General features: G+C 36.1%; 2 protein-coding genes across 4 annotated transcripts; both read right to left on the minus strand.

Moving 5' to 3' along the window:
- Positions 1-3,941: 3,941 nt before the first annotated feature.
- LOC127858821 (uncharacterized) lies at positions 3,942-11,547 on the minus strand. 3 transcript variants are annotated; one of them, XM_052396108.1, is made up of 4 exons: positions 10,526-10,651; positions 9,174-9,311; positions 7,435-7,551; positions 3,946-4,782 (listed from the first exon to the last, which is right to left on the minus strand). In XM_052396108.1, the coding sequence occupies exons 1-4, from the start codon at positions 10,643-10,645 to the stop codon at positions 4,663-4,665; spliced, it is 495 nt and encodes a 164-aa protein (XP_052252068.1). In that variant the 5' UTR covers positions 10,646-10,651; the 3' UTR covers positions 3,946-4,662. The 3 variants fall into 3 exon arrangements, with proteins under 3 accessions (XP_052252070.1, XP_052252068.1, XP_052252069.1); XM_052396109.1 differs by lacking the exon at positions 10,526-10,651 and adding an exon at positions 11,363-11,547 and having other exon boundaries at positions 3,948-4,782; XM_052396110.1 differs by lacking the exon at positions 9,174-9,311 and having other exon boundaries at positions 3,942-4,782.
- A 702-nt stretch (positions 11,548-12,249) lies between these two features.
- On the minus strand, positions 12,250-15,887 carry LOC127857308 (uncharacterized). Its single transcript, XM_052393716.1, has 4 exons — positions 15,626-15,887; positions 14,661-14,774; positions 13,480-13,616; positions 12,250-12,264 (listed from the first exon to the last, which is right to left on the minus strand). Exons 1-4 carry the CDS (start codon positions 15,870-15,872, stop codon positions 12,250-12,252), a joined length of 513 nt encoding a protein of 170 aa, XP_052249676.1. The 5' UTR covers positions 15,873-15,887.
- Positions 15,888-16,407: the final 520 nt, after the last annotated feature.

Genomic DNA, 16,407 nt, shown 5'->3' on the forward strand with positions numbered 1-16,407 from the left:
TACCTGTCTGACAGAAAACAGAAGGCGGATCTTCCAGGGGTTGAATCAAGATTTGCAAAGATATCTGCCGGTGTCCCACAAGGATCTATTCTTGGACCGCTTATGTTTTTAATATACATAAATGACATTGTGTCGAATATCCACTCATGTGTTAATCTCTTTGCAGACGACACAAGCCTGTATATGATTGTCAATTCTCCTGATCAAACAGCAACCTTAATGCAAGCTGATATTGACCGAATAAATACGTGGGCACAACAATGGCTAGTAACATTTAATCCGTCTAAATCAGAAGCCCTTATCATATCTCCAAAACTAAACAAGCCAATTTACCCACCTTTTACAATGCAAAACGTTACTATCCCTGAAGTTTGTGTTCATAAACACTTAGGACTCCACTTGACTAATGACTGCCCATGGCACGAACATATTGCAAATATAAAAAACAAAGCATGGACTCGTCTTAATATTATGCGTCGACTTAAACATTCTCTTGACAGGAAAGCGTTAGAAGTCATATACTGCTCATTTATAAGACCCATACTTGAATATTCTGATGTTGTATTTGATAATTGCTGCCAATTTGAAAAAGACGATTTAGAAAAAATTCAAACTGAAGCTGCGCGTATTGTATCCGGCTGTACCAAACTTGTGTCCATAAACGAGCTATATAAAGAAGTTGGGTGCGAGAAACTAAATGAAAGGCGCCGAAATCATAAACTTATACTCATGTACAAAATAACTAAAAACCTTTCACCAGCGTACCTTATATCTTTAGTTCCTGCCACAGTCCAAAGCAACAGCTCGTATCCATTACGTAATGGAGCAAATATTAGAAATGTGACAGCTCGCACTACCTCATACTCAAACTCGTTCGTACCCTCTGCAATAACAGAATGGAACAATCTCCCACTAGAAACACGTAATGCTGATTCTCTTCACTCGTTTAAAATGCTCCTTTCTAGCGATACTATTAAACCTAATTCACTGTACTACTATGGTGAAAGACGCCAACAAATGCTCCATACTAGACTCAGAACTCGTTGTAGTTCATTAAATCAAGACCTTTATATGTGCAATATTGTTCAGTCACCCTTATGCAGTTGTGGATCTATCGAAACCGTATATCATTATTTTCTAGAATGCGACCGTTTCAGGCAACAACGTGAAGTTCTAATCAATACACTTGCCCCTTTGGCACCTACATCTATTAACACATTATTGTATGGAGATGAAAGTATTGACTTTGAGAAAAACACTCGTATTTTTGATGCAGTTCATAAGTATATTAAGCATAATAAACGCTTTGATACCTAGTTATCTGTCACATCAAAAACATCAAATTAAAATACAATCAAAACTAACAAAAAGCATTTGTTCAAACATCTGTGTTCCACACTATATCGGTACGTTTGATAAGCTTCCTTCGTTCGATCCCGGTCTCAATGTCTTGTTTCGCTTCTTCTAATTGTATTACAAAATGTTTCTTTTATTTTTATGTTTTCCTTCTATATAACAAGTTATCTTCTTTTGGTTAAAATGTCCTATTGTATGTTTACTAAAACATTATAATCACCCATCGTAAAGTTACAATCCTGCAAAAAATATGTACGGAGAAGAACTATACTTGGTCTTTCGTTCTTATCCATTTTCAGAACATATAAATCAATTGTAACTATGTATGCATACTTTGTATATAATATGATTGTTCTTGAAATAAAATATGTTTAAACTAAACCTTTGTATATCTGCTTCTTTGTAATTTAAGTAAATGTTAAATATTATCATATGTGTCGATTTTATTTTACTTATCACGCACTTTGCTTCATTATTCCATTTGTCCAAAGGAACTTGTCTTAGTATATTTCCTAGGAAAAATAGAAGGAAGGATTTTAATATTTCAGACTATGGACCTTTGTACAAACGGACCTTTTCCATACTTATTTTTTATTGGTTCATACGCCAGTTTTGTTTTCTTCACCTACGTCGTTTAAGTATACGCGAACACAACTTTGTTCGAATAGAGTTAATCATGAATGTTTACACTATAATTGAAAAGGAATTACATTCAACACATATTAATTCATTAATATGAACTTAAACTGCACAACATACAACCTGAAAGAGGCCCAGGATACTTTAAAATTAACAACAGCATCTTATTAGATACACAATATCAAACACAAATAAAACAGGAAATATTAAATACAGTTCAAAATAATAAAGATGCAAACCCAAACACCTTATGGGAAGTAATTAAAGGAAATATACGTAACACAACAATTAGATACACATCATTTAAACAAAAAGAAACACACAAACTTGAAACTGAAACCATCAAAACCATTGAAACACTTGAAAAACAATTGCATCAAACAAACACAAATGATACCACCGACATTGAAAATGAAATAACATTAAAAAAAGAAATATTAGATGGAATCTATCATACACATCTCAATGGAATAATACTAAGAGCGCGTGCACAGCATGTTGAACACAATGAAAAAAATACAAAATATTTCGCAAACATTGAAAAACGTAGAAGTGAACAAAAAACTGTACACAAATTAGTAGTCAATGGCAAAGATATAACAAACAGAACTCAAATACTAGAAGAACAACGTTTATTTTTCGAAACCCTCTATAAACGAAAAAATGTTGAAAATAACACCCTTTTTAAAAATACACATCACGCTTTAAACCAGGAGGAAACACAACTGTGCGACGGATTGCTTAATGAATATGAATGTGGATTAGCCCTAAAAGAAATGCAAAATAACAAAAGCCCAGGATCTGATGGCATCACAATCGAATTTTATAAAATATTCTGGAATGATATAAAAACACATCTAATTAATTCACTTAACTATTCATTTAACAACGAAAACTTAACTACGCTACAAAAACAAGGTATTATATCACTTATTCCAAAACCCGGAAAAAACTTAGAATCCTTATCAAACTGGCGCCCGATTAGTTTACTGAACAATGATTATAAAATTGCAACTAAAAGTATAGCAAACAGAATTTAAAAAATATTACCATCAATCATTTCAAAATCTCAATCTGGTTTCATAAAAGGACGTTACATTGGTGAAAACGTTCGTCTTATCCAAGAATGCATAAACTATTTCAACAATTCAAATAATCCTGGTCTAATATTCTTTGCAGACTTTGAAAAGGCATTCGATTCGCTTGATCATTCATTTATGTTCTCTTGCTTAGAAAATATGAACTTTGGTGAAAGTCTCATTCAATGGGTCAAACTATTCTATACCGATATTAACAGTATAATCATAAACAATGGCTTCTTTTCAAACAGTTTTAACATCGAACGAGGGGTTCGACAAGGATGTCCACTCTCATCATCGCTATTTATTATTTGCATCGAGTATCTATCACATCACATCCAATCAAATAAACACATTAAAGGCATATCACTAGAAGCTGACGAAGAAATCAAACAATCCCTATTTGCTGACGATGCAACTTATTTTTTAAATGACAATTACGATTCTTTCCATAACCTAATAGAGTCGCTAACCCTTTACGGAATGACATCGGGTCTTAAACTTAACAAAAGTAAATGTACTGTGCTACAGGTAGGTAAATTAAAACAAAGTAATGTTCAATACAAAAAAGAAATGAAATTTAATTGGACATCCGATGAAGCCACAACGCTAGGAATTACTTTCACAAATAATGAAAAAGATACAGTTCTTAAAAACATACTACCTAAATTACAGAATTTTAAAAACTGCTTAAAATCATGGCATCATCATGGCATCATCGTAAACTTACACTTATCCTTATTCATATCACGAACAGTTTTCTGTCTTGTCATTGGAGCATTTACTCGATATTTCCATTCTGCATCAAACAACACTTTGAACAGTCTTGTTTCCTCTGCCATTTCATTTGAATTGCGTCTTACAGAATACCCATTTTTAATCATTATACAATGACCAAGCAGATGACCCATTTTGTTAGCAACGGTGACACTGTTATGCGACAGACTCAAGGTGCTATTAACAACCAGGTCAAAGTTATCTTTACAAAGAAGCTTGTTCAAGCTGACCATTGGCAGATGCTCACTTGCTTTTATCACTAGACGAGCCAAGGTCCTAGCATTTTGGCTAATCCTATGCATATCATTTTTCTTCTGTATGTGTTTCCCTCCCAATGCACACACCTGCATTGAACTGAACAACTTAATAATAGTATCTTTTTTAACAACTTCCTTTATATCATCATCATGCATTGTGCGTAGCATTTCTGCAACAGCCTTTTCATTTTCAGTATGCAAACAACCGTAAAGTAGGCTTTTGGCCTTCCGTACAGCATTTTTTGTGTCCGTCATATTATCACCTTTAGTATCATTTGGCCGCATTTTACACGAATGGAGATGATGCCATAATAGTTTTTTCAAGTAAAATCCTTTACAGTATACACAAGGAACATAATCTTGGTGTGAATGATGTTTTTCCTGATCGATGTTTTCTCTTCGTGCTGTAATGAGGACACCTTCACCTGTACTAATAACATCTATATTGTGTTTGAAGTTACCTTCATTCACAAGTTCTGTGAAAAGATTTTCCCTCTGCTTTGATTTCTTTGGCAGAAGTCGGATTTGAAGAACCTTTTGACGTTCCTTGTGGGTTAAGAGATGTCTAGATATTTTGGATTTAACCGCCTTCTTGCAGTAAACACAGAAGTTAATTTTGTCATATCTCTTTTGACAGCCATCCCGTGGTAATTTTTTTGACTGCAGATAAACACCTACAAAAACAAAACACATTTATCAGATCTTTACAGTAACTATTGACCTTAACTGACTGTGCTAAACCCTGATAATCTGACCATCTCAATACTTCATGCCTAATGTGTTTAGGAGACTAAAATATGTAACAATCTACTACATAACTGATATGAGAGTACATGTCACTTTATTTTTTATACAGACACAAGGCTTCCTAATTCTTTTTAACATTAAAGTACATTTATACTGCTTTGGGTGGCAAAAAGGGAATGGTTTTCAAGTCCTATAAAAAAAAAATGTTCGTAACGCAAATACAAGAAAATTGCACATTTATGACATTTTCAATTTTTTTTTAACTGATAGATAGAAATACAAGAGCACCACAAAACGTTGCCACGCTCGGCTGCGAAAGCTTGCCAGAATTTTTTTCTTTTTAGAGGTCACATATACCTTGACCTTTGACCTAGTGACCCAAAAATGGGTGTGGTGTGTCAAACTCGTCAAGGTGCAGCTACATATGAAGTTTCAATGTTATAGGTGGAAGCGCTTTTATTGTAGATGCAATGTTCAAAACCTTAACAAAATGTAAAGGTTTAAGTGGACAACGACGGACACGACGAGCTGGCTATGGCATTACCTCGGGTTTTCTCCGAAAACAGCCGAGCTAAAAATATATCAGGCAAATGTTAAATTACTGATCTTTTTCAAGTTAACATAATTTACATGATATGGAGATAAACTGTTTCCAACAGCAAAAATCAACCATCCATTATTGTGTACCATATTACATGTAGTTTTTCTACACTGAACCGTGAATACCGACATGATGTTGTAATTTGCATTTAAAAATGAAACCAAACTAATTTAGTGCTTCATTCTTAAACAATGATATTATATTTTCTTTTACAATTTGAATCAACAAGGTATGCAAATAGAATAAAATACCAAATTTTATTTTATTTTGAACATTTCTATATATTTTGGGAACCTCTTTTTTCATTTATTACTTCATTGTATGTTACACATGTTTCACATGACCATGTTTATCTAATAACAATCATCAAACCAGTCGTCGAAATTCGCACTAGTCTGACAGCAAAAAACTAGTATTTTTTCTTTCGGGCTTGTAGGAAATCCAATATTACAAGCCCGACGTGCTTGTACAATTTATTAAACAGAAAACGAGTTCCACTTTCATTTTCAATATTTGTAAACAAAGTTTTGAGCTGCTTAAATCAACAGCCGCTTATGTTTGAACACACTGCGCACATGTGCTGGGCAATCAGCCGATAATTGTATTACTGCGCATAAAGCGCATGGTTTTGTGATTCCCGGATTACTATTATGTAAAATTATGTTATGCGTTGCATTTGGGACACAGAGAGTAATGGCCGAACAGTTGTCATTCAAGTACGTCATTGAGGAATGCAAATCTGAGGTCACTGTGATTGACACATTTGTCAACTAGCTTTTTGTAGAATAACCTGGCACTTAATTGCTTATATATTTCCGGGTGGTTCAGGTTTGCTCTCTCTTTCACATGGATATATGGGATAACTTTCTACTAATTTTTTACCTAAACTTTATGTGTATATTCATAATTGTGATTTGATTGAAATCCGTGTGTGAAATTAATTTCTTCTTATTACAGGATCCGAAAGAGGCTGGCTCAGATGACGAGGAAGCTTACTTGGATGAGGATGAAATAAATAAGAGATTTGTATTGTATTCTAAAGATTGAATAAATGAATGCTTCTATGGATGTTTTATGTGACTGTATGTTTATCTGCATTAATAACAAAAATGTTTGGGCCAGTAATATCTGACTCGGGCTTGTTCAAATTCCCATAGTTCTAGCCCAACTTGCTTGTTGATTTAAATCTCAATTTCAATGACTGTCAACCCAAATTAATTATTGTGGGAATCCCCTATAGCTTCTAGACAAGATTATTTGGACAATTTTAGATGAAAGTCACTAGCTTGCTTCTCCTGTTTAGCCAGTAATAAATTACCCATAGACAAAATATGTATGCTAACTAATAGAACAAGGGCTGTTTGTAAAACATGCATGCCCCCCCATATGGGCTCTCCGTATTAGTGACGGCCATTGTGTGAATATGTTTTTTGTCACTGTGACCTTGACCTTTGACCTAGTGACCTGAAAATCAATAGGGGTCATCTGCCAGTCATGATCAATCTTCCTATCAAGTTTCATGATCCTAGGAATAAGTGTTCTTGAGTTATCATCCGGAAACCAGTTTACTATTTTGGGTCACCGTGACCTTGACCTTTGACATAGTGACCTGAAAATTAATAGGGGTCATCTGCGAGTCATGATCAATCTACCTATGAAGTTTCATGATCTAGGCCTTAGCGTTCTTGAGTCATCATCCGGAAATTATTTTATTATTTCGGGTCACCGTGACCTTAAAATCAATAAGGGGCATCTGCGAGTCATGATCAATGTACCTATGAAGTTTCATGATCCTAGGCCCAAGCGTTCTGGAGTTATCATCTGGAAACCACCTGGTGGACAGACCGACAGACAGACCGACATGTGCAAAGCAATATACCCCCTCTTCTTTGAAGGGGCGGCATAAAAATGATGCCTTTAAAGAAATAAAAAGCTTAGCAAAAAGTAGTTTCGGAAAATAAAAAAAATGATCACATACCTTTATCCTTTTGTGAATGCACAGTTGAATGGGTGTTAGGAACTTTGTCTTCAGACGAAGAAACTTCCATATCACCATCTGAATCCTCATCAAGTATGGCAATTGCTTTTCCAACATCTGCAAACCCAATTTAAACTTATATGTAGAAGATACGACAAGTGTCACTGCGACTGTTAGTGTGAATTCAAACAAAAACCCTTAAATAGTAGAAGCAATTACAACCTTTTATAACATTGTTGCAGTACACAATCATAACTAGAGCTTTGTCACAGACGTGACGTTTACCCCCATGTGTCACATTGACACAGAGACTATTTTGCATGATGTCGTCACAAAACAAGAGAATGTAATTTATGGAAATTCTTAAGAATTATTATGCCATTATCATTAATAGCCATTTTTACCTTTGAACTCTTGAATCTTTCACATGACACGCCGTCCAATGACTGAACAAAATTAATGTACAGATTCATTTCAAAATCTCACAATGAATGACATAGTTATGGTCCAGACAAGATCATTTTTTGCCATTTTTGACCTTTGAACTCAAAGTGTGACCTTGACCTTGGAGATATCGAACTTATTCTTTCGCGGGACACACTGTCCAATGATGGTGAACAAAAGAGCCAAATGATATAAAAAATCGTACACGACATAGTTATGGCCCGGAGAAGCTCATTCATGGCCATTTTTGGCCTTTGAACTTAAAGTGTGACCTTGACCTTTGTCGACGTAATTCTTTTTGCCCGACACACCATCCAATGATGGTCAACAAATGTGCCAAATGATTTAAAAATCTCACAATGAACAACATAGTTATGGGCTGGACAAGCTCTTTTATGGCAATTTTTTATCTTTGACCTTGGAGATATCGACATAATACTTTCGCATGACACACCGTCACATGATAGTGAACAAATGTACCAAGTTATTTTAAAATCTAACGATAAATGACATAGTTATGGTCCGGACAAACTTTTGGTATAAAACACACTAAGTGACCCTGTGACCTAGTTTTGACCCGGCATGACCCAATTTAAAACTTGACCTAGACATCATCAAGATACAACTTGTGACCAAGTTTGGTGAAGATCGGATGAAATTTTCAGGACAGACTGACAGACGGACAAAGTGACTCCTATATAGCCCCCATTACCATTAATGGGGGTTAAAATAAAATAAAATATATATAAGTAAAGCTGTGCTAGATTTCCAAGGATAATGGCAGGGTACAAACAGAATTTACAATATTTAATAGTGACAGAACTACTGTATAATAACAAATTTGTTTATTTTACTAATTTTATTATGGTTGAATCATTTATTCCATTTATGTTAAGTTCGTCATTGCCTAATAGCCATCAGTGGTAATGAACTAATACAAGCAATTAGAATGCTAAACATTGTCAATGTCAAGTTAGGTTAACGGCTGCCTGGGTACCAAGCAATGAATAATATCATAACCAAAACATTAAAGCACTACTTGACTGATATTATACATATTACAAGAGCACCGCATAACTGGTGCTACTTTCAGCTACGGGTGCAGTTTTGAATAAACGAAAGCTTGTCAGATTTTTTTTTATTACTTAGGTAACAGTGACCTTGACCTTTGACCTTAGTGACCCAAAAGTGTTAAGGTTTCAGCACGAAGCAGACGGCAAAATGAGCTGGCTATGAAAATAAATCGGGCCGAAAACGCCGAGCTAAAAACAATGTCCATCTTTAACAGAGCATACCTGCTGTTGAAAGTGCTGAACCAAATTTAACAACACTCTTTCTAGTTGTGTGTTGAGTTCCACTGCTTTCAGGTTCTGTATCATCAGAGTCTGTGTCAGGGATGTATGCTGGATCATCATCTGAGTCACAGTCTGAATCTAATAAGAATATGAAACACAAAGCATCCATTACTATTCTTAGCAGAACAAAGCAACTATCCTGCGTTCATTTGTTGCTAACAGTAGCTACCATTTGCAAACGTTTGCAACCTTTAACCTTTTGGTTTCCTAGTCAGTCAACCGCTGATACTTTCTACTGGGTACCAAATCCTAACTTTATCAGCTACCACTTTCTTTTTATTAAATGGAAGGCAGCATTCTGATTTTTTAAGATATCGTTTTTACCTTTTCAGCTACTAAATGTATTGATTAACAGACAAATTACCAGAAACAACCGTTATTTAAAGCGATAGTAATTCCTTTCTTCTTCTATCTCTGTTTAAACAATATTGTATGCAGGAAATACAATGCTTCCAGCTTCAATAATAGTGGCTTATCAGATAATGTTATCAAGACTATATGCCTTGCAGTTCCAAATCATTCTAACCATGATGATACAGAAAGAACAAAAATATGAGCAAAAGCTTTCCCAAACGATGGATATCAATAATTTAACTTAATAACCTAGTTTTCTTTTATAAAAAATAGTTTTGAATTTGAACATGATGTTATCAGTATAAGAATTATTAACAAGGGCTGTTTGTAAAACATGCATGCCCCCCCCCATATGGGCTGTCCGTTGTAGTGGCAGCCATTGTGTGAATACGTTTTTTGTCACTGTGACCTTGACCTTTGACCTAGTGACCTGAAAATCAATAGGGGTCATCTGCGAATCACGATCAATGTACCTATGAAGTGTCATGATCTTAGGCAAAAGCGTTCTTGAGTTATCATCCAAAATCAATTTACTATTTCGGGTCACCATGACCTTGACCTTTGACCTAGTGACCTCAAAATCAATAGGGGTCATCTGCAAGTCATGATCAATCTACCTATGAAGATTCATGATCCTAGGCGTATGCGTTCTTGAGTTATCATCCGAAACCAATCTTACTATTTCTGGTCACCGTGACCCTGACCTTTGACCTAGTGACCTCAAAATGGATGTGGCCTGTAGAACTCTTCAAGGTGCATCTACATATGAAGTTTCAAAGTTGTAGGTGGAAGCACTTTGATTGTAGGGCCAATGTTAAGGTTTTACCATGACGCAGACGGCGGACGTCAGATGGCATGACAAGCTGGCTATGACAATACCTCGGGTTTTCTTTGAAAACGCCAAGCTAAAAACAATATCCATCTTTAACAGAGCATACCTGCTGTTGAAAGTGCTGAACCAAATTTAACAACACTCTTTCTAGTTGTGTGTTGAGTTCCACTGCTTTCAGGTTCTGTATCATCAGAGTCTGTGTCAGGGATGTATGCTGGATCATCATCTGAGTCACAGTTTGAATCTATTAAGAATATGAAACACAAAGCATCCATTACTATTCTTAGCAGAACAAAGCAACTATCCTGCGTTCATTTGTCGCTAACAGTAGCTACCATTTGCAATGGTTTGTAGACTGATGTAGACATTTCACTTGAATATTTTTGGCCTACAAGTTCGAGTTTTCAGTCAGACCTTGTTTTTCTTTCAGGCAGTCATATCTGTAGGTCTGACAGAGTTTCGTGAACTGCGTCCTCAACTCAACCTGTACAATCTTTGTTTTTCAAAGAAGCTGTATAGAATTTCTTAAGAAACACCATTTTCAAAATCTCACTGTAGTAGCAGAAATGTTTGAACTTTTTAAATAACTGTGCAAAGATTGACATCATAAACACAAAAACATAGTCTTGAGAATAATAGGTTGTTTCCTTGGGTTTAAAAGCTGTTTGTTTAGTTTTTCAATTACAACAGCTTGGCAGCTCACCTAAGCATCATATTTGTGATAAAACATAAAACCAGTATAAGGCATCTACCTCCAAAAGCAACTGCATACTATCTCACTTACAGTATTTTCACATCCATGAGGAAATCAATCAGGGATGAAATGTCATTAGATCACAGTATTTGTCTACTACAGCACACTTACGACATGGACTACTGCGCTATTAAGCTTAACACCTGGCTCTGTGACTTATGAGTGGAGTAATAGGTCTAAAATTTATACCTTCTTGATTTGATAGATTGAATCCATCACTGGAACTAACTGGTTCAATCTCTTTATAAGCCTCAGTTGGTTTGTACTGTGGATATACTGGGCTTAAACCTCCTGACTCCATACTGGCTGGTTGCGACTTCAGAGATTCTGACTCATGAAGGACATCTGGACTTTGGCAGTCTTCAACAGTTACCTCTTCATGCCTGTACATATATATGTATAGTCAATACTTGGATCTCGTGTTTATTATGCATAAGTGGGTCTTACTGAAATCGTGATAAACTATATTTTGGGATTGGACTCCAGAGGTTTACTGTAACATATATAGTCAACAGGTGGACAAAAAAGTATATTTGATTTTACAACTTCAGTTTTGCTGTTATGTATTTTATTAGTTACAAAGTTCTTTTGACGGTGGACATTGGTTCCTTTACCCATTCATGTATTATATTTATGTAATTTTAAAGCAATGACCTCATCTCCCCTCACAGCCATCCTTTCCTCGCATGTTCATTTATTTTCATTAAATGTTTGTTTTGCAACAGTCATTGGAACATATTGTTAATTCAAATTTTAAATTGTATGGACTTTTTGACACAAGTCAACAGTGAAAACAGTGAAGAAAGTCTGACCGAACCAAATTCCCTGATTTTTCGCTGATTTCAGGAACTTTTTCCAAAATTTCCTGACTTTTCCCTGACTGAAAAAAAGTGAGTGTTTTCCAGGTTTTCCCTGATTTCCAAGTTGGCTGGGAACCCTGCCCGACAGTGCACATATGACCCTGAGGTGTTACCCTAGGTGTAATATGTGCACTGAGACGGTCGGGTTTAAAGAGTTTAAATTTATACCTTGAGGATTTGGCTTCTTCAGGAACATTTTTTTTTAAATCTCACTTGTTACAATACACCTTCCTAAAAAAAGGAGCCACATTTTTTATGCTGATCTATAAATGGGTCTAAGTAAATATATATAATAGTAAAATTCAATCTTTTAAGTCATTGGTCTTTGATCACTAAACAACTAGAGCTTTGTCACAGACGTGACGAATATCGCCACATGCTGCATTGACACAGAATATTTTGCACAAAATAAGAAAAACTTATTCTACCAAGTTTCATGTTGACAGATTAAACCAAACTCAAGTTATTGAGTGGAAACCATGATACGGATCAATTCTCTTTTCTTTTTTTTAAGTCACTGTGACCTTGACTCCATAGATCATTAAAGCAATCCGAGGCGAGGTCTTGTCAATAGCATCATTTAAACAGAGTTTCATTACGGTATCTCATATGAAATAGAAATTATTTATTGGAAACCATTATTCTATCTTTAGCCACAGTGACCTTGACCTTCCTTACTAGATTCAAGTTTTTAAGGCTTCATTTCCAACCCTAATAGAATGATGAGCAGCAAACGGCATAAAACCTGAACAGAGTGCGAGTTACTCCCAGGCTGTTCTGGTTTTATGCTGGTTGCATTTAGCCTTTTTACTCTGCGTCTGAGAGGGAAAGGGTTTTAAAAGCATATTAAGCTTATCGTCATAAATAAATACAAGTATACAATAACAAAATATGTTTATACTAAAATACAAAACATTCATCATTTTAAAGAACATTTAATTTGAATAACCATAAAATAAATATGGATCTTGAGAATGCACATGGTTAAGGTTAAGGAATAGTGACCACACACTGTCAAGTTCATTATAATGTAATAGTTGTTGCAATTATTAAATTATTCATTATAATGTAATAGTTGTTTGCAATTATTAAAGTATATGATTATCTGTGTGAAAAAATATAATAATTTTAAACTACATATATATGACATTTCTCTTATATTTAAGAATTTTGAACTTTAGCTAACACATCTAGCTTTCTTAACACAGTTAATTTAACCAAGGCTTTTTTCCTTCTTATAGAATGGCAGTTTTTTCACAAATTTTGAGAAGTTTGCGACTCAAATTTTCACAATTAAAAAGACTGAGCAACCTAATTTTTACATCTATTTCAAATGTATGACTCATTTTTTTGCAATTTTGAAAAGGTTGCTACTCATTTTTTCACAATTTTGACAAGTTTATGACTCATTATTTCACAAAAAAGGGGAAAAAAGCCTTGTTTAACTATTAAGCAGTTATATAAACCTGTAGCTGTGCTCGACTCTCTGTCGTGAACGTGCCTGGAGGCCCCAGCCAGACCTTGTGCTAAGATGGATTCTAGAAAAATCTCAGCAAACCGTTCATAGACGTCTCGATGAGGTACTGATGTAGAAGAAAATCAATACATACATTAGAGACCCGAACAAATTCATGAGCCACATTCTGGGTCGTAACGTAACAAGGGCCGTAACGGTAAAGATTTTAATTACATTGTACTTATGCAGAGTTCCGAAGTACAGTCTATTACAAGATAAATCTGAGCCGATTTTAAAAAACGTATAGCAAATTTTGTAATTTAATGACGACCTGCTCCATGAAGTTTACTTTCAGTTTAGAGCCGCCGTGATCAGTAACATTTTTGTGTTTTGCATCCGATTTGAATGTTCTCCAAAAAATATAATAAAAAATTCACATGTCTACTCAATAGCTATGTATTTTAAGAACACATTTCGCGAGAATTTCTCACGAAAAATGACATGTACAATGTTTAAATCAAAGTTTTAAGCTGTGATTAAAAGTTTCAAAAACACCCAATGCGCCCTTTTTAAGAGAATCTCCGTGCAAAATGCCCTTTTTTCAAGTCATGCGCCATGCCCCTCTGCCTTTCTAGATGAAACACTACAAGCTAACTCCAATATAACCCCCTAAACTTCGTTTGTGGGGGTATAATAAATCATTCTCAAAAGTTAAATAATATCTTTTGTAGTTGTAGATTATTCGGGTATTAATCCTCTCATTTCACAAATAAACTGTTCATAACAGATGAGATGGCAAGCATAAATGCCTTAATGAACACAAAATATTTTGCATGTTGTCTTCACAAAAAACAGCCCAAACCATGCTCAATGTTAAAAACGCACTAAGTGACCCCGTGACCTAGTTTTTGATCCGGCATGACCCATATTCACACTTCACCTAGGTATCCTCTAGATACAACATCTGACCGAAGATCGGATGAATACAACTTGAATTAGAGAGCGGACACTTAATACAGACGGACCGACCGACAGACCAACAGACAAGTTTGGTGAAGATTAGATGAAAACAACTTGAATTAGAGGGCGGACACTTAATACGAACCGACCGACAAATTCACTCCTATATACATCCCTAAACTTTGTTTGTGGGGTATAATTGCATTTATACCTTGAGGATTTGGCTCCCTTCTATCATGGCTCAGACTGGCTGGCTCTTCACTTGGCTCCCTCCTATCATGGGTCACACTGCCTGGCTCTTCACTGTCAGCAGTTGACATGGACTCTGAAAGAACCAAAGTGAAACCTGTAGATTGCATTTGATCAGCACAGTTAACACTGGCCTGTTGTATCATAAGAGGCTCTGACTCCTGTATAGTTGCCTCAATGCCTGTAAGCATATAATGTCAACAGTGGGGTCTTGTATGTCTATTATCCATTGGTGGGTCTTGCTGAAATCTATAGAAACAAGGGCTGTTTGTAAAACATGCATGCCCCACATATGGGCTGTCCGTTGTACTGGCAGCCATTGTGTGAATACGACTTTTGTCACTGTGACCTTGACCTTTGACCTAGTGACCTGAAAATCAATAGGGGTCATCTGCAAGTCACGATCAATGTACCTATGAAGTGTCATGATCCTAGGCAAAAGCGTTCTTGAGTTATCATTCGAAAATCATTTGACTATTTCGGGTCACTGTGACCTTGACCTTTGACAATGTGACCTCAAAATCTATAGGGTTCATCTGCGAGTCATGATCAATCTACCCGTGAAGTTTCATGATCCTAGGCGTATGCGTTCTTGAGTTATAATCCGGAAACCATTTTACAATTTTGATCACCGTGACCTTGACCTAGTGACCTCAAAATCAATAGGGGTCATCTGCAAGTCATGATCAATGTACCTATGATGTTTCATGATCCTAGGCCCAAGCGTTCTTGAGTTATCGTATGACAACCACCTGGTGGACGGACGGACCGATCGACATGAGCAAAGCAATATACCCCCTCTTCTTCGAAGGGTGGCATAAATATATATGGCTTGGACAACAGAAATTGTACTAGAATATATAGTCTACAGTTGGGTCATGTCTTTATCATCAATAGGTGGGCCTTTATATATGATAATAGAAATACCATGGGTCAGACTGGCTGGCTCTTCACTTGGCTCCCTCCTATCATGGGTCAGACTGGCTGGCTCTTCACTTGGCTCCCTCCTATCATGGGTCAGACTGCCTGGCTCTTCACTGTCAGCAGTTGACATGGACTCTGAAAGAACCAAAGTGAAACCTGTAGATTGCATTTGATCAGCACAGTTAACACTGGCCTGTTGTATCATGAGAGGCTCTGACTCCTGTATAGTTGCCTCAATGCCTGTAAGCATATAATGTCAACAGTGGGGTCTTGTATGTCTATTATCCATTGGTGGGTCTTGCTGAAATCTATAGAAACAAGGGCTGTTTGTAAAACATGCATGCCCCACATATGGGCTGTCCGTTGTACTGGCAGCCATTGTGTGAATACGACTTTGTCACTGTGACCTTGACCTTTGACCTAGTGACCCTGAAAATCAATAGGGGTCATCTGCAAGTCACGATCAATGTGACCTATGAAGTGTCATGATCCTAGGCAAAAGCGTTCTTGAGTTATTCATTTCGAAAATCATTTGACTATTTCGGGTCACTGTGACCTTGACCTTTCTTGAGTTATAATCCGGAAACCATTTTACAATTTCGATCACCGTGACCTTGACCTAGTGACCTCAAAATCAATAGGGGTCATCTGCAAGTCATGTCAATGTACCTATGATGTTTCATGATCTAGGCCCAAGCGTTCTTGAGTTATCGTATGACAACCACCTGGTGGACGGACGGACCGATCGACATGAGCAAAGCAAATATACCCCCTCTTCTTCGAAG

Source organism: Dreissena polymorpha, chromosome 14 (assembly GCF_020536995.1).
Source record: "Dreissena polymorpha isolate Duluth1 chromosome 14, UMN_Dpol_1.0, whole genome shotgun sequence".
In the NCBI taxonomy this organism is placed as follows: Eukaryota; Metazoa; Mollusca; class Bivalvia; order Myida; family Dreissenidae; genus Dreissena; species Dreissena polymorpha.